The sequence below is a fragment of the Magnolia sinica genome, chromosome 10, assembly GCF_029962835.1.
Source record: "Magnolia sinica isolate HGM2019 chromosome 10, MsV1, whole genome shotgun sequence".
Taxonomy (NCBI): Eukaryota; Viridiplantae; Streptophyta; class Magnoliopsida; order Magnoliales; family Magnoliaceae; genus Magnolia; species Magnolia sinica.
The window spans coordinates 11,694,374-11,720,255 of NC_080582.1; the positions used below are offsets into that span (position 1 = coordinate 11,694,374).

General features: G+C 39.0%; 1 protein-coding gene across 1 annotated transcript; it reads left to right on the forward strand.

Annotated features, from left to right (window-relative positions):
* Positions 1–7,357: 7,357 nt before the first annotated feature.
* On the forward strand, positions 7,358–8,112 carry LOC131217344 (protein STRICTOSIDINE SYNTHASE-LIKE 10-like; the record flags this gene model as incomplete). Its single annotated transcript, XM_058212258.1, has 1 exon — positions 7,358–8,112. A coding segment is annotated over one exon (630 nt), but the record flags the coding sequence as incomplete, so codon positions are not given.
* Positions 8,113–25,882: the final 17,770 nt, after the last annotated feature.

Below are 25,882 nucleotides of genomic sequence, written 5' to 3' on the forward strand. Positions count from 1 at the left end.
ATTTGTGTGGTCTCTTCGTCAAGGTTTTTGCGACCTGCTCAACAGGTTCGATGGCAAATAAACATTTCGTTGGAATCCATGAAGTTTTTCATGGGTGGGATTCAATCAAGATTGTTTCCTGTAGTGTGGTCCACCTAAAATTTGAGTCAGCTTCATTTTGTGGAAGCATGCCCTAAAATGAGTTTTTAAAATAGTTGGTGGGTGTGGATTTAAAGCATATACATCATTGTGAGCGCCACAGTCAGGCATCCTACCTACCTCAGTGAATCCGAGGATCCAAACTTCAGCTGAGCATCACATCAACCCAAAAGTGTGGGTCTTTTACTTGCCACCGCCGGAATTTCCTGCTTAATGAAATATGCATCACCATTGCAACAGTGCCGACGGAGCAGGAAATTACCTTTGACAAGCAGGGCATTTATTAAGAACCTAACCAAGAGGGTCCATGTGGCGGCAGCTTTTACTCTGGTCGGACGTGGATTAGATACTGAAAACACGTCAGTATCCAAGTCGCCACTGAAGTGACGTTACCTAGACCGTCGGCCCTACGATGATGCATGCATGATATCGATATTGTTCATCCATTTGAAGAGATCATTTACAGGGAATGAGCCAAAAAAAAAAAAAAAAAAGCAGATCCAGAGCTTAAGTGAATCCCAAGGTAAAAAACAGCGAGGACAGTGGTATCCACCGTTCAAAACTTCTTAGGGCCACAGAAGCTGATATTTGCTTTTTCACTTCATCTATCTTTAATGTTAACTTATGAATAGTTTTGGTCTCAAAAATACATCACGTTGGGCCCTAGAAAATTTGCAACGGTGAGTGTCACTGCCCCACTGTTTTCTGTGATAGGGTCCACTTGAACTTTAAATCCACCTCATTGTTTTTTTCATGCCATAAAACGATCTCTCCAAATGGATGGACGGTGTGAATACAACACATACATCGTGGTGGGGTCCACATAGCTTGGTGACGTCGCTTCAGTAGCGATATGGCTACTGACATTGTTATATCTAATCCGAGTCCACTGCGGTCTAGGTTCCCAGGATACTACTCCATGATCCATACGAGAACGGATTAGCTACTACCCCTGCCACCGGCCCCGTGGCTGATGGCCGGTGCTCCGTAGGCCCCACCATGATGTATGTGTTTCATCCATTCTGTTACAGATCATTTTAGGGCTTGATCTCAAAAATGAGAGGAATATAAATCTCAGGTGGACCACATCACAGGAAAACAATAGTGATTGGATAGCCACCATTAAAATCTTCCGAAGGCCCATTGTACTGTTTATTTGACATCTAATCTGTTGATTAGGTCATACAGTCCCAGATGAAGAGAAAAAACAAAGATCAGCATGATCCAAAACTTTTATGGCCTCCAAAAAGTTTTTAATGGTCGACGTTCATTCAACACTGTTTCCTGTAATGTGGTCCACTTAAGATTATGTATAACTCATTTATTTCTCATACCATAAAATGATCTAGAAAAATAGATGAACGGCATGGATGAAAAAAATACATCATGGTACAGCTCACAGAGCACCAACCACCAGCCATTGGCTGGTGTTAGGGGGAGTAGCCAATCCGTTTCCTACTCGATATGGCGGCATTTATTCCGGTGATGTAATATTTTTACCAGTTTTTAAGAAACTAACCATTAACCATAATGGAATGAGTAAAGTTAGCTTGATCCATAATGGAATGAGTAAAGCTATTAAACCCTCACGGAGAATTAAGTTAGGTTATTAAACCCTTAGACTATAAAACCATCCTTCGTCAATAGTGGGGCCCATTTGATCAACGGTTTGGAGAATTGATCAAGCTCATCAAATGGACTCGGATTCAGTAGTGATCCTTTCAATACTAAGCTAAGGACCAGTACCTACTGAAAAGGCTCTATGGACTTCCCAATGATATATGTGTTTTATCTACATTGCTCATGCATTTTGCAAGCATATATTAGGGTATTAGCTCAAAAAAAGAGGCAAGCCTAAAACTCAAGTGGACTATACTAAAAGAAGCAGTGGGAATAGTTATGCCCATCGCGGTGATGTTTGTCGGCCAACTTATTTATTCATAAAGTCATATAAACATTGATAAATGGAGAAAAACAAAAAAACAAAAAAACAAAAGTTAGCTTGATTGAAAACTTGTGGCCACCAACAAGTTCTCAATAGTAGGCACTCAATCCATGATTTTTCTTTTTGGGATGATGGAATAAAATGAGCTTGAAAAATGGATAAAACACAAACAACCGCATTAAAAAAGGGGCACGCCGCCGTAGTAGGATTTCACCACCTATGGGTATCGAACCCTACACCTCGTGTTGAAATTCTTGAGAATCTACCACTGAGGCATTATCCTAAAACTGAGTCAGATCCAAATCTCAAGTGAACCACACCACAGGAAGCACCAGTGATAATGATTCTCACCATTAAAAAAAATTTTAGGACCATCGTGATGCTCATTTGAAACACAACCTGTAGATTAGGTTATACATATATAGATGATGGCAAAAAACAAATATCAACTTGATCCAAAACTTTGGTAGCCCTAAGAAGTTTTTAATAGTGAGAGTTCAATCAACAGTGTGGCCTACTAAAGATTTTGATCTACCTCAGTTTTTGGATTCATACCATAAAATTATTTTTAAAAATGTATGGATGGCGTAGATTTATCACTAACATCTTGGTGGGACCCAGCTAGCATCCTAATAGAAGAACTTCATGTGAAAGGCTTCCGATGCATCATTCGAAGAGTTAGATAATAAGGGGAAAAGGCGTGCAAGAGATGAAAACTCGTTTTTTCAAACTCGCACATAAGAGCACTTTCATACAGACCGTCTTCCTTATCTGACGATTGATAACAAGGTTCGCACGTAATAACATGTGAACCAGTACATAGCTCAGCGTGTGTGTGTATATATATATAATGTCTATCTATTTCATTTGGGCACGCGTTTGATATGTGTGCCATTTGTATCTATGTAACCTTTAACATGTGTTATGCCCCGCACATGTGAGCCCTTCTTTGAATTGTGAGCAAATCAATGATAAGTTTGTATACTATGCTTCGGCTTTAAGTTTGTACAAGTATGGCCAATGATTGAGTAATGCAAACCATTGATTGGTGGGTATGGGTGGTGCATACATTGAAATTTCCTAGATTGGAAGATCCTATCCATAGAATGCTTGGCCTTTTCTTGGTTGAATGTGAGCAAATGAAGTAGACCACCCTGACTCGTGGGCCAGGTCATCTATGCTACTCAATGGGGCCCACTTTAATAACTATTCAGATGGCCACAAGATGAACAATCCCAGTTAACCTTAAAACATCTACCATGCCATAATCCTTCCATTCCTACGAAATATTTCTTTCTAATATAGGCTTATCTCCATCTATTTTTATGTTCACACATGCTTATCTCACGCACGTGTAACGGTGTGCCCCACCTGACTAGACACTTCAAAGACAGTTTGGAACAAGGGATTTTACAATATTAAGTAGTCACTTATGCCTGTTTGGATATACATACCATCAAATAAGTTACTTTTTAACTTGTATTATGTAATTAAGTTATTATTTTTTTCCAGTTAAGTTACTTCGATGCTAGTGGTTATTAACTCGCTTTAAGCGGTTTACGTCACCAGTTACTTTTATAAAGCTTTTTAACTTTTAACTTTTCTACTTCTCTCTCCCTCTATCTCCTGGATGTGGATTAGATACTGACAAGTTGTGTAGCGAGACCAACTGCTATTGATGTGGCATCACCAAGTTACGTGGACCCCATTATGATGTATGTGTTATATCCTCAATGTCCATTCATTTGAAGATATTATTTTAATGCATGACCTAGAGAATGAGGCAGATCCCAAGCTTTAGTGGACCCACCACAGAAAACTAGGGGAAGATTGATGCCCACCGTTGAAACCTTTCTAAGGCCCACCATGATGTTTTTTCAAAATCTAACCTGTTCTAAAGTTCAAAAAGACATTAAAAAGGAGAAAACACAAATATCAGCTTGGTCTAAAACTTTTGTTTAGAAGTTTTTAATGGTGGTGTCACTCTTCCACTATTTTCTGTGGTGGGGTCCACTGGAGCTTTGGATGTGACTCATTCTTTAAATCTGACCCTGAAATGATCTCTCCAGATAGATGGACGGGATGGATATAAAACATACATTATGGTGTGGCCCACAGAACTTGGTGACGTCACTTCAATAGCAGTCTCGCTACTCAACCTGTTAGTAGCCAATCCACGCCCCTCCCTCGCAGTCCAGGAGGCCCCACGTAATACATCATTTACATCAAAGGTAGGGCCCACACGTTGGATAGTTAACATCAAAGGTAGTCCCCACATGATGGATCACCTATATTAATGTGACCCACATAATCGATGATCCACATTAAATGTCGGCCCCTAATGATAAATAGCCCACATCCAAAATGGATGGATGACTTCCTTTAAAAGTGGGGCCCACACAATGGATGGTGCATATCAAAGGTGAGCTCCACATGACGAGAAACGGATATTGAAGTCCTCACATGATAGATGGCCCACACTGAGGTGGCCCCACACAATGGATGGTCAACATCCAAAGGTCAACCCCCGATGATGAATTGCCAACCTCCAAGGCAAGCCCCGCATGATGGGCATCCCACGTTGAAGGTGGGGCCCACATGATGGAAAGTTCACATCAAAGGTGGGCTCCACATGATGGCCAATTAATCATGGTGGGCCCCACATGATGGATGACCAACATCAAAGGTTTACATAACAGACGGTTCATATTAAAGGTTAGCCCCTAAATGGTGAATGCCCATATCATAGGTGGGCCCCGCATGATGGATAGTCAGACCAAAGGTGGGGCCCACACAATGAATGTTCCACATTAAAGGTTGACCCTAGGTGATGGATGTTTGAATGTGAGGGAGACCAAACAAACTTAGGGATAAATACTTGTGATGTTGAAAACGAAATATGCTTTTCTACTTTTTTTGGCTAATAAATATGTTGTTAAATAACATACTTATATGCTAATTAAGCAGAAACCAAAACCAAGATAATTAGCTACCTTTGGCATTAGTAGCTTATTTAAAGTAATTTATGATCCAAATGCCCCCCTAAAGCTTAAATGCCACTTTTTTCAACTTAATTATGATTAGAAATTTTGAAGAAATAAATACATTACAAATTGTGATTTAGCAAAAAATAAAAGCACCACTTTAGTGGCTTAAATTTAATATGGGGTGTGAGGCCCACCAAAATAGAAAATAGTCTTAAACCTTAACTTTGTCGTACCCATCTTAAATGAAACTCTTATATTTTAAGATTTGGGACTTCTTTAATTTTTTATGGGGCATTTATTATAATAAGGGCCTATTTTGGACGGACGGTTAAAAATCATGATTGAAGACAAAACCCGTTTGAGAGGGTTTTGGGAACGGTTGGAAATCCACATGAACTTTCTTTTTCGAACATCAGCCCACAAAATAGGCATTGAAAAGCCCAATATGAAAACCATTTGAATCGGTTTTCAGCTAGCTGAGAAAATGTCAGTTTTATAATAGAGAGCCCTTTGCAGAAGTTGCATCCAGATTTGCTTATCTCGTCTTAAGACCCACCTGGAGAAGTTCACTATTAGCTATGTTAACCATTAAGCCTAAAACTACTCAAAAGCATGTAATAATTTTTCTCAAGTTACCAACTCTTCAAATGCATCACAGAAGAGCATCGTATCATCCGCGTAGTGAATATGAGATAGTTAAAATTTTAATCTACCTTGAAACCTTCAATTAAACTGCCAAAGCACCCATTTCCACTATTCTATCTAGAGCTTTCACCACCACTATGAATAAGCAGGGGAAAGTGGATTGCCTTGCCTTAAGCCCCTCAATACTCAAAAGTATTCTTTTGGGGAGCTGTTTACCAAGACCAAGAATTTTGCCAATTGCACACATATGGAACCATTTTCACCATTGTTGTCCGCATCCCAGAGGCCCTAGCATATAATCTTAATTTTCAGTCCACATGGTTGAAAGCATTTTCTATATCAAGCTTGAAGATTACTCCTTTCTTACTTAACCAATGCCAAGCATCTAAGCATTTATGAGCAAACATAGCAATTTTGGTAATTTTTTTACCTTCCATAAATGTCCCTTGAGGTTTGAATATTACCTTTAATAGTACTTATTAGAACCTTGAAGCTAGAATTTTCACTAAAATTTTGTAAGAACCTTCCAGAGGCTTAATTGACACCCTTACACCCTCTTTTAGAATAAGAGCAATGAAAGTTTCTACCAGTTCTAAAGGGAGATGGACTCCTACAAATTCATTTAGGAAATTCTTCGAAGTCCAACTTCACTGCCTTAAAAATAAAATAAAATAAAAAAGGGAAAGCCATCTAAGCTGGGGGCTTTATTGCTGCCTAGCTCCTTCATTGTCGATTTGAGTTCTTCCTTCAATACTCGCGTTTTCATACCATTTCACCTCTTCTTGAGAGATTTTATTGAAATGAAGATGTTAAGGTGTTGGTGGCTCCAATTAATCTTTTACAAAGAGATTTTTCTAGAAATTGACAATCGCGATGCTCACGTGGTCTTTGCTATCTATTGTTTTACCATACACCAATAAGCTTTGAATCTTATTTGAAGAAGCTTGGATGCTTACCATTACATGAAAGAATTTTGTATTGGTGTCCCTTTCTTTTAACCATGTAGCTCAAGAGTGTTGCTTCCATTTAATTTTTTTATCTCGCAATTTCATATTGTATTTGGATAGAAATTCTTCCCTGTTGGCCATCTTCTCTTCTGATAAGGTAGGCTTTCCTCCTTAATATCTAGTTCTTAAATATTGTTTTCTAAAAGCGCTTCGTATTTGGCTTCGCACTTTCAAAGACCTCTTTCTTCTAATCTTTAATCTTTACTTTCCAGGGCTTTAGCTTCTGAAATAACTTGAAACCAGCAAAATCTTCTATTGAGAATGATTCCCACTATTCTTTTACAAGAAGCAAGAAATTTTATTTTTGAGCCACGCTAATTTAAATTGAAATGGGCACAACCCCAGTTCTCTTCTTCTAAGGACAATAGGATTGGATAGTACTTATCAGATACCGGGCAAGGGAGGCCTCTTTAATGGACTAGAGGGAACTTCTCCACCCAATCAATGACAATAAATAGAGTTGCCTAATCATTGGTCCATGTGAACATCACCATATATATGGAAGGAAATTAAATATTACATCTTTTATGATAAAGCAAGAATATTTGGACATTTCTCTAATATTCTTATATTATTGCTTTATCCCAATAAGATTTTTATAGAGATGCATTACCATATACATGGGAGGAAATTAAATATTACATATATCTCTGGCTATTAATAATTTCAATTGGACTATTTGTCATCAAATCTCTTCTCTTGTAGGGACTAACATATGGGTAGTTATAAGTGGCGATCGGACAGGAAGATTGTTAAAATATGACCCACGGAGCAAAGAGGTGACTGTGTTACTTGAAGGTCTCGCCTTTGGAAATGGAGTGGCAATTAGCAAGGATAGCACATTCCTCCTCATCGTCGAGACCACCACCCAAAGAATTTTGAGGTTTTGGCTTCAGGGTTCTAAAGCCGGAGCCCTTGAAGTTTTCACCCAGCTATCAGGATACCCAGATAATATCAAAAGGAATCCTAGAGGAGAATTCTGGGTAGCTACCACCATTGGTAGTGATATTTTAAAAAACTCCTCTCGTTCGCACTCACATAAAAGAAAAACAGTTTTAACATCCATCCGAAAATCTAACACATTAAAACCAGCATCCATCAACGATGTGATTGGAATGCGTTTTAATGAGAATGGTGAGATCATGGAGGTATTAAATGATAAATTTGAAAAGATTATGACACGTCTTAGTGAAGTAGAAGAAAACAATGGGAGTTTATGGTTGGGATCTGTGGTTGCGCCCGATGTTGGCATTTACAAGCTTTAGACACTTATATAGTTAATTTTCTAGTAATGTGGTTAATCGTAACATTTGTCTATGTTTTCAAATACTTATATTTTGTTCAATATCTTGAAATATTGAACCTATAATAATGACTTGAGTTAGTTGCATTTCAGACTCTAAAACTCACTAACTCAACTTGAAATCAAGTTGAAGTGAGTCACTTGAGTTGAGTTTTATATTAGTGTTTTGAAACCAAGATCTCTAGTTAGGAGAGCAATGTCTCTTACCAAGAAGTCAAGCACCACGTAATTACATGTTCTTTCATTATTTTTATCGGAGAATGTGGCATATGCAACCCATGTGGAGGGAGAGAAAGAAAAAGAGAAATTGGGACTGTCATGTGGAACAAACATGCATCAGATCTACCCCGTCGGTCAGTAGCCGTCACATTTTCACCATGGATCTGAAAATTCAGTAAAATTCAAGAGTTACAAGACCACTGCAAGGAACGACATCAAATCATTCCTAAAACCTTTAAATTCACATGGTTTGGCCAACATAAGTATTAAAATGTCTTAGTTTTCTATATGTGTGTGTGTGTGTGTTAATCCTGGTGTGGAATGGGAGGGAGTGCATTGGATTGCATATAAGCACCATAGTGGACCCACATGCAATTTGGACTATTTTAATGATGAGACTTCCCATCTCAGTTGTCCTCCATGGTGTGGCCCACTTGAGTTGAATTAGCCTGATTTTTGGGGCACTAGTCCAGACACAAGGTGACGCACTTGCTTGATGGGGTGGATCTCATCCACATGAAGATGTTCCCTCATGCATGCACATTGGAAATTGGATTGAGAGAAAATAAAATTTTTTAAAAAATTAAAAATTAAAAAAAAAATCTCACGGTGAAAAGACTTACTGCAAGTAAAAGATAATCCATTAGCTAGTAATGTGGGTGAAATCTGAGCAGTCAGTTGGACAATAATTACATTTTCAAGTTCTTAAAATACTCTTATCTCTGATTAAAAAATCTTATCGTATAGCATAGATATTTTACCCATATCACTAATTAAAATATTTATAAATAATATTAATTTGATTATTAAATAACGAGCAGAGTCATGCAAAAGCTCATTTAAGTCCTCAAGTCAACCCATCGGAGAAACACTAACCTAGTCCACCCCAACACACACATACACACTTCTCCCTCATCCAGCCGATGGTTTAGTGTTAGCTATTGGGTCCACCATTAACTAGATTCCCGGTCTAGACCATGGCTTACCATTAGCTAACAAGGCCCACCATAAACTAGATTGTGCGTAACGTGCACCATGCCGTGTGTCCAACTTGTTCACAAGGTGAGCCCCACCAAGATGAAGGGATGCCCTAAAAAACCAAGCTGCCACACCTTGAATTTCTAGGGTTAGGCACACTTTTACATTGCCTTTTTATGGTGTGGCCCACTTAGGTATTGCTTAGCTTTATTTTTTGGGCATCCAATCTTCATGTTGGGGTGCATTTGATGCACATATTGGATGCCACACAAACATTGCAATTGGGCCCATGGACAGTTGAAGGCATTTGGTAATTTATCTTCATTAGCAATGGAAGGCTCTTTTAAACTTAAGTTTTATCTATATATATATATATATATGGAAAAGGTTCTATGCGGTCGAGCTCATGGGAACTTCCCATGAGATCAAGTTGTGTGGGCCCCACCGTGATGTGTGTCGAACATCAACACCATGCATTTGATGGTTCCCCTTTAAATTATGGGATATCCCAAAATCAGCCGTATACAGAACTCAGGTGGGCCATACCATCTAAAATCATGTGAAAACATGCCTAAAACATATAAAACCACTAATTGGGGCCCACATGAAATTTGGATGCATTTGAAACTTGGTTTTACCCCTCATCCAAGTGGGACACACATAATGGATGGGTTGGATTTGTGAACTACATCTCGGTGGGTCCAAAAAATGATTATAAATGTTTTAATGGAGGGTCGCCCCTCTCAACTTTTATATGTGGTGTGGCCCAAAAAAGTAACGGATTGACTTGATTTTTAATTCCTAAGCCCATCATGGAATGTCGCATCTGATTGATGGGGTAGATGTTCGACACGCATCACGGTGGGACCCACACAGCTCAACATCATGGGAAGTTCCCATGAGCTCGACAGCATAGAACCTTTCCCCTATATATACATATAAGCAGTTTTAACATCAATCTGAAAATCTAAAATGTTTTATAAGCATTCATAGATTACCAAGTTCACAAACAATTCAAGGTGTATGGTAATTCATCTCTAGTGAAGAACAGGTTCTTTAAAACTCGTATGAAAGAAAAGCAGTTTTAACGTTCATCCGAATATCCAACATGTTTTTATGAGCACCCATACACCGTGATTGTAGTGCGGCTTAATGATAAGGGTGAGATAATCGAGGTATCAGATTATTATTATTTTTGAAATGATTGTAATTACTTTAGTGAAGTGAAAAAAAATTAAAAAAAAAAAAACAAAAGAAGGGGAGTTTATGGTTACGATCCACGGGTCATGCATTTTGTTGGTATTCAATGGCTAGGATCTATGGTCATGCCTTATGTTGGTGCTTACAAGCTTTAGATATTTATATGTATTTTTCATGGATGATAGTGGGATAACAATATAGTTATTTTCCACTAATGAGTATTGGTGTTTTCCCTTCATCCTTGTGAAAATTACCTTCTGAACAGGTTAGACGGCATATAAACATCATGGTGGGCCCCAATAACATTTCAATTCTGGGCGTTCAATTCCTGCTATATCTTATAGTGTGGCCCATCTGAGTTTTGAATCTGCCTCATTTCAGGGATCACGTACTAACATGAGCTAGAGAAACTGATGGATGGAGTGGATGTCACACAAGCATCATGGTAGGCAGCCATTGTGTGCAATCTGCAAAATTGTGGGGGCCACTTTGGAGGACACATACTATTAAATCACTCTGATCAGGTGATCTTAACCGTCCAACTTGTGGGCAATGTTAAATTTGGATTGTTCACCATTTTTCTCTAGAACCACCTATCTGATGTCTATGATCAGATGGTTGAGATTGTTGGTTTCTTATCATTTTTTCAGTTTACTCCACAGATTAAAAATAAATAAATAATAATAATAATAATAATAATTTTATTTTTTTTATAAAAAAAAGAAAGCACCGTATGGACCGTAAGATCTTCACTCCAGGCCCAGTGGCTACATACAGGGATTCGGGCTAGATTTTCAGACAGATCATAGCTTGATTATAAAGCCCAATAATCAAATAGGCCTGACCCAATCCCAAGTTCCATAGCATTTCTATTGATGGCCAAATCAAGATTAGGTCCAGGACCATTGGATCCAACGGCTGGATCCGGCTCAACTTTAGGCCCATGCACTGGCCCCCATCCAATGACGGCCGATTTTCAGCCCTGGTTACCCAAAAAAGGAGCAATGGACCCCACACCCCTACAGGATACTTAATCTTAGGGTCGGCCTGTCAGGCTCTAGGGCTTGACCCACTTCGGGTTAGATTTGAGCTGGCATATGTGACTCAAGAACCGAGCTAGGGCCTAAAAATGAAGCCCATAAAGCCTGCCTTAAGTCATGCTTAGCCCAACCATTTATGGTTTCCGAGAGAATATTCATAACTTACACGTCCTTTAAAAAAAATTTAAATATGTAATTAGTAATATATATTAAATAACTTATTAATAGCAATTAATATTTTTCTAAATAAATATTTTAATTATGATTTCAATAGTAATTAATATTCTTCCGAATAACTTTTAATATCAATTAATATTATCTTAGATGACTATTCCAATTTTAGAGATGTTAAATAGGTTCAACCGGAGTTAAACCGATTATTAATTTGTAAAGCTAGGCTTGAGCCTTTCCATTTTAGTCTTAATTGGGTTTAGGTTTAAGTCTTATTATGTGCCCAGGCTTGGATGAGCTTGCCCCAGTTCGAACCATCATGTGCGCTCCTTGATGCAAGAATATGGCTCAAAAATTATCCAAATTCACGGCTCACGTCAATCACATTATAGGGAATGCATAGGTTTGTATGTGGGGCCACATCTTTAGTCAAACCCTTGTGACTCAAGGAAGATTAAAAAATAAAAATAAAAAAATCAACCCGATCTAAAATTATCAAACCACGTGATGTAAGAATTTAAAGGTTTTAAGTAGAGATGGGCATCGACTCAAGTCGGACTGAGTTAGGGCTGACCCGACTTGTTCAGTTTTGAAATAGGCCTGACCCGAACTTGACCCGACTCGATACCGAGTCTAGCATGCCTGACCCAATCCAAGTCCAAGTCTGGCCTTGACTAATCCGGACCGAGTCCAACCCAGTCACAAGTACCAAGTTGGGTTAGGTACAAAAGGGTATCTAAGGAATGAAATCACAACTCAAAACCTAGATTCACTTGCTAGAATTGCAGCCTCTCTGTCAACTACACCGTATTTCAAATATGAAATGTCAGATCTATTTATTTTTTTAATATGTGTGTGTGTACGAGTCAAGTTTGGGATCGAGTCGAGTCAAATTACCAGGTAACTCGGACTCAACTCACAACTCGATTCAGATCGACTCACCTACTTGGTTCGGATCAAGTCGGACAAGTCGACTTTGCCAAGTCGAGTTGCCCCATGCCCAGCTTTAGTTTCACTTCCAATGTTGTGGCCCATTCAAATTTTATGTGTGACTGATCAACCACAAACATAAGGATTACCACCTGATGGATGGAGTGGATTTCACATATACATCATGGTGGGGCCAAAAGACCTAAGGTGTTTTACATGCTAGCTAAATTACGTTGCGTGGACTATTCCAGTCCCGCGATGCCAGGGTTTGGAAGAAACACACCACAGTGGGGCCCACAATCTTGATGATCTCTATTGAGTATAAGCTATAAATCTGCCATAGAATGATTACAACCATTGATCTATCTATAGTCACCCATGGATAGATGACCCTGGCCGTCTGATCAATGATCAATCTCAATCGGGCAAATTCTAGGACTTCCAATCTCAGTCACCTGGGGTTGTCCGTGCGGTAATGCATGCACTTAATGGATAGCATGGATCTTATTCATGTTCGTCCCAAGTAGCGCTTATTACCACAAGTCACGCCCATCTCCTTTATTTTTCTCCGCTTTCCCTCTCTCATTTTTTCTCCCACACACTCCATGATACATGTGCCATGCCCCTAGTCTAAATTCATACTGATTATAAGGTGAGTTGTCTTTGGACATTTTTGCCTCTTTAGTTTGTCATGTGACGGTATTAACAAGTACTTTTGGGTTGGTTGGCTTTTTAATCATGGTTAGTTTTGCCTTTTCAAATCGTCCATGCTGAGTAGCTAATTTAGTTTTTATTATATATATATATATAAAAAAAAAAGAAGCATGGCATTAAGGAGGCTAAAAATAATAGCTCTATTCAATATTTATATCATACATATGTTGTATTGGCTCATATGAGACATTAGTTTAAAAACAAGATATATTTAAAGCTCGAGTGAGTAAAAAAAAGAGAAAAAGTAGAGATAGGTCATTCATCATTCAAATGTCTTCTCTCTATATCTCTCAACTAGTGGACCACACAAATGAGTAATGCGTTCCCCTCTGAATCTCCTTGCCCATTTGTTGAATAGATTATTGTGAATGAAGATGAATTGCAACATTGAAAAGTAATTTTTAATGGCTCATATTCAAATCCAACATTTTAAGGTCAATTACAAGATTATAGCTTATGTATGGTTGTAATAAGAACATGAATGGTTCAAATCAAGCCAAGGATGCAAATTAGGGGTGGCAATGGGCCACCATCCACTGTGGTATGGGTGCCTTGTACCCTATCAAAATCTCATCTCCATGAAGCATCTCTCGCCCCAAACTAGGGATGCAAATGAGTTCGATTGACTCGGTTAGTCACTAGACAAAACTCAAAAACTAGTGAGTTTGAATCTAAAATTTTAACCAATTGAAGAGGTTTGGGTCTAAAAGTTCGACCCGATTATTATTATTATTAGTCCCTTCAAAATCAATCTGGCTTGACCTAACTTGAATCCAAGCTTTTTAAATGAGACCGAATTGAGTCATACTAAAATGGATGCCAACCCAACTCAAGTTAGACCTAAATCTTGACCCGACCTACTAAAAAATATTAATTACATTTATGGGATTCTTGTTTTTCTTATGGGCTAGTCCATAGTAATAGTTCACCACTTTTTCTTTCTAAAACATGGTTACCCATTTACCATTTGTAATAATTTAAACATGAAAGAAAGATATTAAGCAAAAAAAAAAACCCACGACAACCAAACCATCTTAAATATTTAATTTTACCTATTGAATGTGGACCTCTACCTATTTTTTTTATTTATTTTTTTTATCAAAATTGATCATCACCCCTAATTGATGGTATGGAACATTATTTGTATAAAAACCCAATTGTAATTTATATACCTGACTCCAACCTAACCCATGTTATAAATGGGTCGAGTCTAGGTCCAAGAAAACCTTTAACGGGTCTGCTATTTTTTACTTCGACTCCACCTAGACCCAACTCAAATTTCTGGGTCTAAAATTCTGTTTAGATTCTTAAATGCGTAGGGTCCAGGCCCATAAATATGACCGGCAGTGACCCATTTGCACTCTTGCTCTGAAAATATCTTTCTATTTATAAGCCATGGTCTCCTTGAAAATTATGCTACAACCAATTTATAATCATCCATCTGCCAATTAATTTAACTAGGTGTTGTTTCGGCTACCAGCGGCTCCTCAATTTTTTATATGCAAGTGCAACGTACATGTGGGGCCCATTAGTATTTAACCCACGTTTATTTTTATGTGAGTAGCCCCAAAACTGCATAAGTTGGTGGTGGACAAGCTCCGTGAGCCCGCCATTTTCCGGGTTGTCCATTCATTGTGCCAATTCATTTGAAGGGAGCTAAAAAATAAGCAGATACAAAACCTAAGTGGACTAAATCACATGAAATAGTGGGGATTGAACGGCTAGAGCTTCTTGGACCTACATTGTTTATTTGCCATCCAATTCATTTATAAAGTCAAGTAAACATGGACGAAGGGAAAACACAAATATCAGTTTCGTGTATGTGTTGAATATTCATGCTGTCCATTCGTCTTTTCAGATCATTTTCGAGAATTATAAAAAAATTAAGCAGATCCAAATCTCAAGTGTACCACACCAGAGGAAAACAATGTTGATTGAACGTCCACCGTTGAAAACTTCCTATGACCCACTGTAATGCTTACTTGCCATCCAATCATACCATAATGGCACACGTACCTAGATGAAGGGAAAGCAGAGATAAAGGGAAAGCAGATAGAAGCTTGATTTAAAACTTTTGCAGCCCAAGAAGTTTTTAATGGTGGGAATTCAATCCCTACTTTGTGGTCCACTTGAGATTTGGATCTATCTCATTTTTAAGACCATACCCTAATATGATTGGGGAAAGTGGATGGACAGCATGGATATACAACACATACATCGAGGTGGGCCTGGGACTCAACCACTGAGCTATCATCCTTGCCTCGGAAACGGATTGGCTACTCCCCTGCAACTGGCCCGGTGGCTGATGGTCGGTGATCTGTGGGCCTCATTATGATGTATGTGTTTCATCCATGCTGTTCATTCATTTATACATATCATTTTAGGGCTTGATACCAAAATTTAGAGGGATATAAATCTGGAGTGGACCACACCAAAGGAAAATAATAGTCATTGGATATCCACCATTAAAATACTCTTAAGGCCCACTGTACTTTTTATTTGAAATCCAATCTGTTGATTAGGTCAAACAGACCTAGATGAAGGGAAAAAACAAAGATCAGCTTGATCCAAAACTTTTATAGGCCCCAAAAAAAATTTAATGGTTGACGTTTAGTCAACACTGTTTTCTGTAATGTGGTCCACTTGAGATTGAGATACACCTCATTTTTTTTTATCATACTCTAAAATTATCTAGTAAAATAGATGGAAGGCATGGATGAAACATATACATTATGGTGGGGCCCACAGACCACCAGCCATCAGCCATTGGCTGGTGGCTGGGGAGTAGCCTATCCGCGTCCCCTGGACCCTGGTCTCACATAATCCCCGTCCGTATAGAAAGCGGATTGGCTGGTGTACCACACACCAAGATACGTGCCGTGTGAAGACGAGCGCCGACGCTCCTCGAGCTCCGATTTGCACGAACGGTTCAAATGAGATCAAAGTTACATGGGACTCATGATGATGTATTTATTATATCCATACCGTTCATCCATTTTTGGAGATCATTTTAGAGCATTAACAAAAAATAATTATATCCAAAGCTTAAATGGAACACACCAAAAATAGCAGTGACGATGATGTTTTTCACTGTTAAAAAAAAATAATTCGTAGGTCCATCATAATGTTTATTTTACATCTAATCGGTTAATAAGGTCAAAAATAAATGTATGAAGAGGAAAAACAAATTTCATATTAATCCGAAACTTATATGGCCACCAAAAAGGTTTCAATGGTAGACATTTAATCCCCAACTATTTTTTAAAGTGTGGTCCACTTGATCATTAGATTTGCATTATTTTTTTTTAAAGCCTTAATCCGAGCTTGGAAAATGGATGGACGGTTTGGATATAACACATACCTCATGGGATCCAAACGGATTAGCTCATGTATTGCTCTATAGACCCATCATTATGCATTGACTTCGGTAGCGGATTGCGCAGCGACTAGTGAGTAACTCAGTACCTATAGCATACTGGGTAAACTCTGTGGGTCCACCATGATTTATATATTTTATCCACTCCTTCCATCCATTTTGTCAGATAATTTTTGAACCTGAGCCAAAAAAAAAACAAAAAGCATATACATAGCTCAAGTGGACCACAACATGGGAAATCGTGTGAATTGAAAATCTACCGTTGAAAAAATCTTGAGGACCACAGATGTTTTGGATCAAGGTTAAATTTATGTTTTCTCTTTCATCCATGTTTTTGTGGTCTTATAAACAGGTTGGATGACAAATAAACATTACTGTGGAGCCCAGAAAGGTTTCAATGGTGAAAATTATTATTCCCACTGTTTCCTGTGATATGGTCGACTTCAGCTTTGGATATGGTTCAATTTTGGTATTAACCCCTTAAATGATCTGGGAAAACGGATGGACGGCATGGATAAACCACGTACATTCAAGGTGGGCCCAACATAGTTTACTCAGCACGATAAGAGCTTACTGAGTAACTCCGTACGCAATCCGATTTCAGTGACATGGACTCCGTGCGGGTTAGCTACTCAGTACGCAATCCGATTTCAGTGACATGGATTCTGTGTGAGTTAGCTACTGACCGGTTGAGTAGCGAGACTCGCTACTGAGGTAACTTCACCGAGTATTGTGGCCCCTCCATGATGTATGTGTTATATCCTCACCGTCCATATATTTGGAGAGATCATTTTATGGCATGGTCCAAAGAACGAGGCAGATCCAAATCTGGGGTGGACCCACCACAGAAAATAGTAGGGAGAGTAACGCCCACCATTAAAAAGTTATAAGGGCCACAAAAGTTTTGTATCAAGCTAATATTTATGTTTTCCCATCTTTCATATCTACGTTAACACATTAACAGTTTGGATCTCAAATAAACATTACGGTGGACCTTTGGAAGGTTTCAACGGCAGGAGTCACTCTCACCATTGTTTTCTATGGTGGGGTCCACCCCAGCCTTGGATCTGCCTTGTTCTTTAAACCATGCCCTAAAATGATCTCTCCAAATATATGGACGATGGAGAGGATACAACACATACATCATGGTGGGGCACATAGAACTTGATGACATCACTTCATTAGCGAGTAGCTACCTGTAAGTATCCAATCCGCGTCCGAGTCGTTACTGGACGCGGATTTCGCGAAAGCTTTCATAGAAAGTTATAGCGCTGGAAACTAAGGTGGGGCCCACCGTGGTGTCTGTGATAAATCTACCTCATCCATTCGTTTTTTTAAACTCATTTTAGGACATGGGCCAAAAATGAACCTATCAAAGACTCAAGTTATCTGAAAACGTGAGGATTGAACGTTCACAATTGAATTATTCTTGGGGCCAAATAAGTTTTGAATCATGATAATATTTGTTTTTTCAATTCATCCCAGTAGGAATGACGTTATGAACGGCATAGATGGCCTGTAAACATCACTGTCGAGCCCAGATAGGTTTCAACGGTTGAAATTTCCCTAACTACCTTTTCCATTCGGGCAGCCCACTTGAGTCTTGGATCCGGTTAAATCTTCGTCCCACGTCCTGAAATGAGCTTAAAAAATGAATGGACGGGATAGATTTCTCACGAACATCAGGTTGCCCCCACCTAGGTTTCCGGCGTATGAACTGCCTGGGAAATCCGCATCCCGAATTTCCTTTCATTCAGGATGTTACTGCGCAATGATGCATAGTGGGTCCACCGTGATGTTTATGAGAAATCCAACCCGTCCAGTAATTTTTTGAGCCAATTTTAAGACGTGTGACAAAAATGAGTATCCAAAATTAAAGTGAGCCATAAGCGATGAAACAGTTGAGAAAGAAATGCCTACTGTTAAAACCTCCCTAAGCTCCACCTTGATGTTTATATGCCATCCAAACCGTTTATTAGGTCATTTTCACTGAGATGAAGTGAAAAAACCAGAAACATAGGCAAATACAAAACTTTTGTGGCTATATAAATGTTTAAATGGTGGTCACTAAATTCCAACTATTTCCTCTCGTGTGGCCCATTTGAGTTTTGAATCCACCTTACTTTTGGTTTTATATCCTAAAATGATCTCGAAAAAAATGGATGGACCGATTGGATATCTGACAAACATGGTAGTGGGCCCCATCAAGAATCCTTGCGCAGGAACTTTCTGCAAAAGGCTTTTGCAGAGATAGCTCCCCGCTTTACTCCAGTAACGCAAGCTGCACGCACAATCTATATAAATGTAAAACTACCGTATTTCTTTTACGCAAAATCCATACAATTAAGTTATAATATTTTTAAATATGTCAATGGTTGTCATCTTTTTCATCTTAATCTTCTCTCTATTCCTTCTCTATTCCTCTCTCTCGAGCCTGGACGTTTTCAACAGCTCGATCTAGGCGGTTTGGTGGGGCCAAAGAGTAGTCTTCGATCTAGCGAGCCACAATCCTTATATGGGTGTCTCAGACGTTCAAGTTCTTAAATGGCAAGGTGTATCCCGCAGATAGACTGAGTTTGCAGTCACTTCACCACACAGATATTAATGATTATCAGCAAACATGTATCTTAATGTTGCACTAGATTTTGCACATGTAAGGATCATAGTTTGATCATTTTAAACTTTCATCTAATGAGTCACATTGAGGATGGGGGATAGGCCAGAGATCGAGTGAAAGTTAAAAGATCATACCTAGTAGATGAACAATTGAGATAAAGAAAAGAGGCTAAGTCCACTACAAAGCTGTGGTTAAGCTTAACCAACAACCCAACTTGTGGGGTCTATCATAATGTGTGAATGACATCCAACATCTAATCCATCCATCCTGTAATCCCCCTCATGTTATCCACAAAAAGAATAAATCATGTTGATCCAAAACTCAAGTGGGCTACACCACATGAATGGCATGTGGATGCCCACCATTAAGAACCTTCCATATTGTGAGAATTAGGTGAATCCGGGGTACCGGTCAGGGGCCCACCTTGATGTATTTGTTATACATCCATCATCCCTTCTTTTAGCTCGTTTTATAGCATGGCTAAAAAATATAGCTGTTCCAAATCTTAGGTGGACCACGCCACATAAAATAGTGATTATTGACCATTATAAACTTCTCGTGGGGCCCAAAAGTTGGGGATTTAAGCTGATATTTGTGCTTCTGCTTCATTCATGTCTGTGTGACCTTATTGGCAGATTGGATGACAAATAAATATCATGATGGGCCCTAGGAAATTTTTTATTGTGGTGGGCATTCAATGACAATTGTTTCATGTGGTGTGATCCACATGAGATTTGGATCTGCTTCGTTTATGGGCCATCAGATAAACAGTCTAGATTTGTAAGAGCCAGCCCATTAATACAATCTGGGAACCGTATGTATATTTGTCAAATCCTCCGGCTTAAGATTATATAGTGCCAAAGAGAATTGGGTTCTTACACGTGGGCCCGTTGTTTTCTGGTCTGGACCTTTGATCTGATGTTCCCTAGCATGAATGGGCCATGCACGTACTCGTATGGAGGATCATATGCTTTTTTCTTTTTCTTTTTTTTTTTGTAATTAGGAAGGAGGAGTGCGACTGCCATGATAAGCCTTGGTTAGAAGACACGTGCAGTGGGCCACAGGGCTTGCAATTCAGTAATGCCACCGGGGATCTGTACATTATGGATGCCTATTACCGGCTCTGTGGTGGGGCCCACCGGAGGATTGGCCACCCAGCTCGTCAGTGGCCCAAGGGGTACCCTTCCACTTCACCAACGGTCCGGATATTGATCAGGTGGCCGGGATTATTTATTTCATAGACGCTAGCATGATATACCCAGGAAGGTACCATTCCATCGCTCATACCAACTGCTGCATTTGCATGTTATCATGGGAAGTGAGGTGGGGCCCACACCGTAGTAGATGATCTGGTCCAAAATCAGGTTAGTTCACTGGCTGGGAATATGGACGGTTGGCAGAGTTTCTGGACCTGTCGGTTGCTTTTCATATATTATGGCAGGTAAACGAGGACTCGGAAGCTAGGTAGGGCCCACCGTGATCTTTGCTTGAAATCCACCGTCCATCCGTTTTTGCAGCTCATATTATGACATGATCTCGAAAATGAGGTGGATCTAAAACTCAAGTGGGCCACCCAAAAGGAAATAGTGGTGAGGGAAATGCCTACCGTTGAAACCTTCTGGGGTCCACCTAAATATTTATATGCCATCTAAACCGTTCATATGATCATTCCTACTGGGATGAACTGAAAACACACAAAAATTAACTTGGTACAAAACTTATGTGGCCCCTTGAATGTTTCAACGGTAGGAGTTCAAGCCCCACTTTTTCCTTTTGTCTGGCCCACGTGAGTGTTTGATCTCCCTCATTTTTGGGTTCATGTCATAATATGAGCTGTAAAAGAGGATGGACGGTGTAGATTTCTCACAAATATCATGGTAAGCCCCACCTAGCTCTCGACTGCAGGAGGCAATCCCCATCCAGCAAATGAAGTAGACCACCCTGACTCGTGGGCCAGGTCATCTATGCTACTCAATGGGGTCCACTTTAATAACTGTTCAGATGGCCACAAGATGAACAATCCCAGTTAACCTTAAAACATCTACAATGCCATAATCCTTCTATTCCTACAAAATATTTCTTTCTAATAGGCTTATCTCCATCTATTTTTATGTTCACACATGCTTATCTCACGCACGTGTAATGGTGTGGCCCACCTGACTAGAGAATTCAAAGACGGTTTGGAACAAAGGGATCTTACAATATTAAGCAGTCACTTATGCCTATTTGGATACCATGAAATAAGTAACTTTTTAACTTGTATTAAGTAGTTAAGTTTTGTTTTGTTGTTTTTTAATTTTTCCAGTTAAGTTACCTAGATGAACATGACTATAAAAGTTACTTGCTTAAAGCTATTTATCCCTGTAGGTACTTTTTTAAAGCTTTTTAACTTTTAGTTTTTCTACTTCTCTCTCTCTCTCTCACTCCTGCAGTCCATGTCTAAGGAGGCCCCTCATAATAGATTGTTTACATCAAAGGTGGGACCCACACGATGAATAGTCAACATCAAAGGTAGGCCCCACATGATGGATCACCTATATTAATGCAAACCATATAATGGATGATCCACATTAAAGGTTGGCCCCTAATGATAAATAACCCACATCCAAAATGAGAGGGCATGATGGATGACTCACTTCAAAAGTGAAGCCCACACAATGGATGGTCCATATCAAAGGTGAGCTCCACATGATGAGAAATGGACATTGAAGTTGGGCCTCACATGATATATGGCCCACATTGAGGTTGCCCCGCATGATGGATGGTCCACATCAAAGGTCAGCCCCTAATGATGACTTGCCAACCTCCAAGGCAAGCCCCACATGATGGGCAACCCAGATTGAAGGTGGGGCCCACATGATGGACAGTTCATATCAAACGTGGGCTCCATATGATGGGCAATTAATCATGGTGGGCCCCACATGATGGATGACCAACATCAAAGGTGGGCCTTATGTAATGGGTAGTGCATAGTTAGCCCTTAATGGTGAATGCCCACATCAAGGGTGGGCCCCACATGATGGATGATCAGACCAAAGGTGGGGCCCACACAATGAATGGTCCACATCAAAGGTTAACCTCACGTGATGGACAGTGAATGTGAGGGGGACCAAACAAACTTAAGGATAAATACTCATGATATTGAAAACTAAATATGCATTTTTTTACTTTTTGGCTAATAAATATGTTGTTAAATAACATACTTATATGATAATTAAGTAGACTTGTGGCATAAGTAGCTTATCTAAAGTAATTTATTACCCAAATGCCCCCCTAAAGCTTAAATGCCTACTTTTTTCGGCTTAATTATGATTAGAAATTTTGAAGAAATAAACACATTACAAATTTTGATGTTTGAATATTACCTTTAATAGTACCACTTAGAACATTGAAGCTAGAATTTTCACTAAAATTTTGTAAGAACCTTCGAGAAGCTTAATTGGCACCATCACACCCTCCTTTAGAATAAGAGTGAGCAATGAAAGTTTCTTTCGGTTCTAAAGCTAGATGGACTCCTACAAATTTATTTACAAAGTCCTTTAAAGTCCAACCTCACTGCCTAAAAGAATTTAAAAGAACATATTAGGAAAGCCATCTAAGTTGGAGGCTTTATCGCTACCTAGCTTCTTTACAAAGTTCTTCAAAGTCCAACTTCATTGCCTAAAAGAATTTAAAAGAACATATTAGGAAAGCCATCTAAGTTCCTTCATTGCCAATTTGAGTTCTTCCTCTAATATTAGCTTTTTTATGCCTAGCTCCTTTTATCGAGAATGATTCCCCTCACTCTTATTTTACAAAGAACCAAGAAACTTTTAGTTTGGAGGCACGCTACTTCAAATTGAAATGGGCACGACCCCAGTTCTCTTCTTTTGAGGACAACAGGATTAGACAGTACTTATCGAATACCAAGCGAGAGAGACCTCTTTAATGTACTAAATAGAACTATTCCACCCAATCCAATGACAATAAAAATTTATCTTGATGCGGAAATCCCAGAGATCAAGTTGTGCATAAGACATAGAGATTTAGGGTTTTGATGGCTTACCTAACTGAGACGTCATGGATGAATAATCAGAACACCAGAAAAACTAATGCTAGGATCTTTCTTTCTTTCACACCCTTTTGCAGAACAATAGATGGGACTTAAACTTATACCGTGGTGTAGGATCGGGGACCCAGCTATCTTATATAGATTCTGTTACGATGAGAGTTTGAAACACATCACTAACTCTCCCTCATGGCTCCACACTGTTATATCCTAGTCAAACACAAACAGCCCTGCGTATCAAGTTACAGCACTCCAACCCCTTGCGCATTCATATGCGGACACTCTGGGTAAATCACACTGCAGTGGGGTCCACTTGTTTACCCGATCACATAGTCCAACTGCTAGGTCAATCTAGACCATTGATCAATAACGCCCACCTTATAGAGTTCTTACATTCTCCCACTTGGGTCATATTGAAGAATGTCAATGGTTTTATCTATAAACTTCTTTTGAAAAATTAGTTTTGATTTTAAAAAAACATCCAAATGATTGACCAATGCAACTGTTGGATAATACGGGTAATGCTATTCAATCTGGTCCATCAAGACTGTCAGCATCGAATCGCGGTAGTCATCACAACATGTAATCTAAACGAAGTAAGCTAAGTGCGGTCACAAATACCAACAATCTTGATGACATAGATCTGATACTAGGAAGTGTAGTATAAGGATTACACACTCAGTGTGATGATGTGTGCCTATCCTTAAGAGGTCTTGAAGCTTTCAAATGTCTCCAACGAGACATGACTGAAATTCTACTCACTCAAATTAGATTGCGTATATTAAGTGAGAAACAAATATAACTTTATATTAAAATCATCAAAACTGTATAAAATGAGATCTTTAAATGTTTGTGAAAATCAAAATACGTTCTCCCACTAAATGAAAACATCTATGAGATAAATGACTCCCATGGATGTCACATGCTCCTGAAATGGCGTGATAGGGAGCCCTTTAGTGAGCGGATCTGCAATCATCTACTTAGTGCTGATGAACTCCACGGACACTTGATGATTCTAAACTCTTTCCTTTACAACAAGATATTTGATGTCGATATGCCTCGACCTTGATGAATGCTTGTTGTTACTAGAGAAGGAAATAACAGCTGAATTATCGCAAAATAATCTCAATGGTTTCGGGATATGCTCCAATACCCGCAAACCTGAGAAGAAACTTTCTAACCATAAAGCCTAATTAGATGCCTCATGACAGACAATAAATTCAGCTTCCATTGTGGACGAGACTGCGGTAGACTGTTTCATGCTTTTCCAAGACACGGCTCCTCCAACCATCATGAAAATGTATCCTGCGGTGGACTTCTTAGTGTCAACACAGCCAGCAAAATCTGCGCCTGAATATCCAATCAACTCCAATTGATCAGATCTTCTGTATGTGAGTTTAAAGTCTTTCGTTTTTTGTACATATCATAATACTTTCCTTACAGTTATCCAATGTTGCATTCCTGGATTAGATAGGTATCTCCCCAATATTCCAAATGATAAAGGCAATATCCTACCGTGTACAAACTTAATTATACATGACACTTCCTACTACTGATGCGTAAGGAAATTCCTTCATTCGACTTTTCTCCAAATCATTCTTTGGACACTGAAGCCAAATGTTTCGCACTTCACAATGAGCGACTGTCCGAAAGCTCAATTTTACATGTCATATCTTTCGAGTACCCTAGTAATATAGGCCCTCTGTGACAGGCTGAGCAGTTCAAATGATCTGTCACGGCAAATCTCAATGTCAATGACATAAGAAGCTTCACCAAGATCCTTCATTTCGAATCTTTAATATAAGAATTTCTTAGTGTCGCTCAACATCCTGATATCACTGCTAGCCAACAGAATGTCATCAATATACAAAATCATCATAACAAACTTACTTCCACTGATTTTGATGTAGATATCATTCATCTGCAGTGTTTTCTACAACGCCATTTGAGGAAATCACTTCATGAAACTTTAGATACCACTGTCGTGATGCATGTTTCAACCCATAAATGGATTTATTTAGTTTACAAACCAAATGTTCTGAGTCATCAGCTACAAAACCTTTAGATTGTAACATGTATACATTCTCATTCAGATCCGCATCTAGAGATGCAGTCTTTACATCCATCTGATGTAACTCTAAATCCATATGAACTATAAGAGTCATTATAATCTTGAATGAGTCTTTCTTAGATACTGGTGAGAAAGTTTCCTTAAAGTCAATGACCTTACATTAGTTAAAACCATTAGCAACAAGTCTGGCTTTGTATCATTCGACATTACCCTTGGAGTCCTGCCTAGTTTTAAATATCTATTTACAACCAATCGGCCTAATTCAAGTGGGTAACTTAACAAGATCTCATACTTTATTATCCCTCATGAATTTTAACTCATCTTTCATAACATCAAACCAACGAGAAGGGTCAGTACTTCATTTGACTTGTGTAAAAGATTCGGAATCCTTTTCCACCCCTATGTCAAAGTCGTGCTTCTGTAAGTATACGATGTAATCGTCTCGATTTACAGGCATTCTCCCTTTTTTCAGATCTTCTCAATGGTTCTGTTT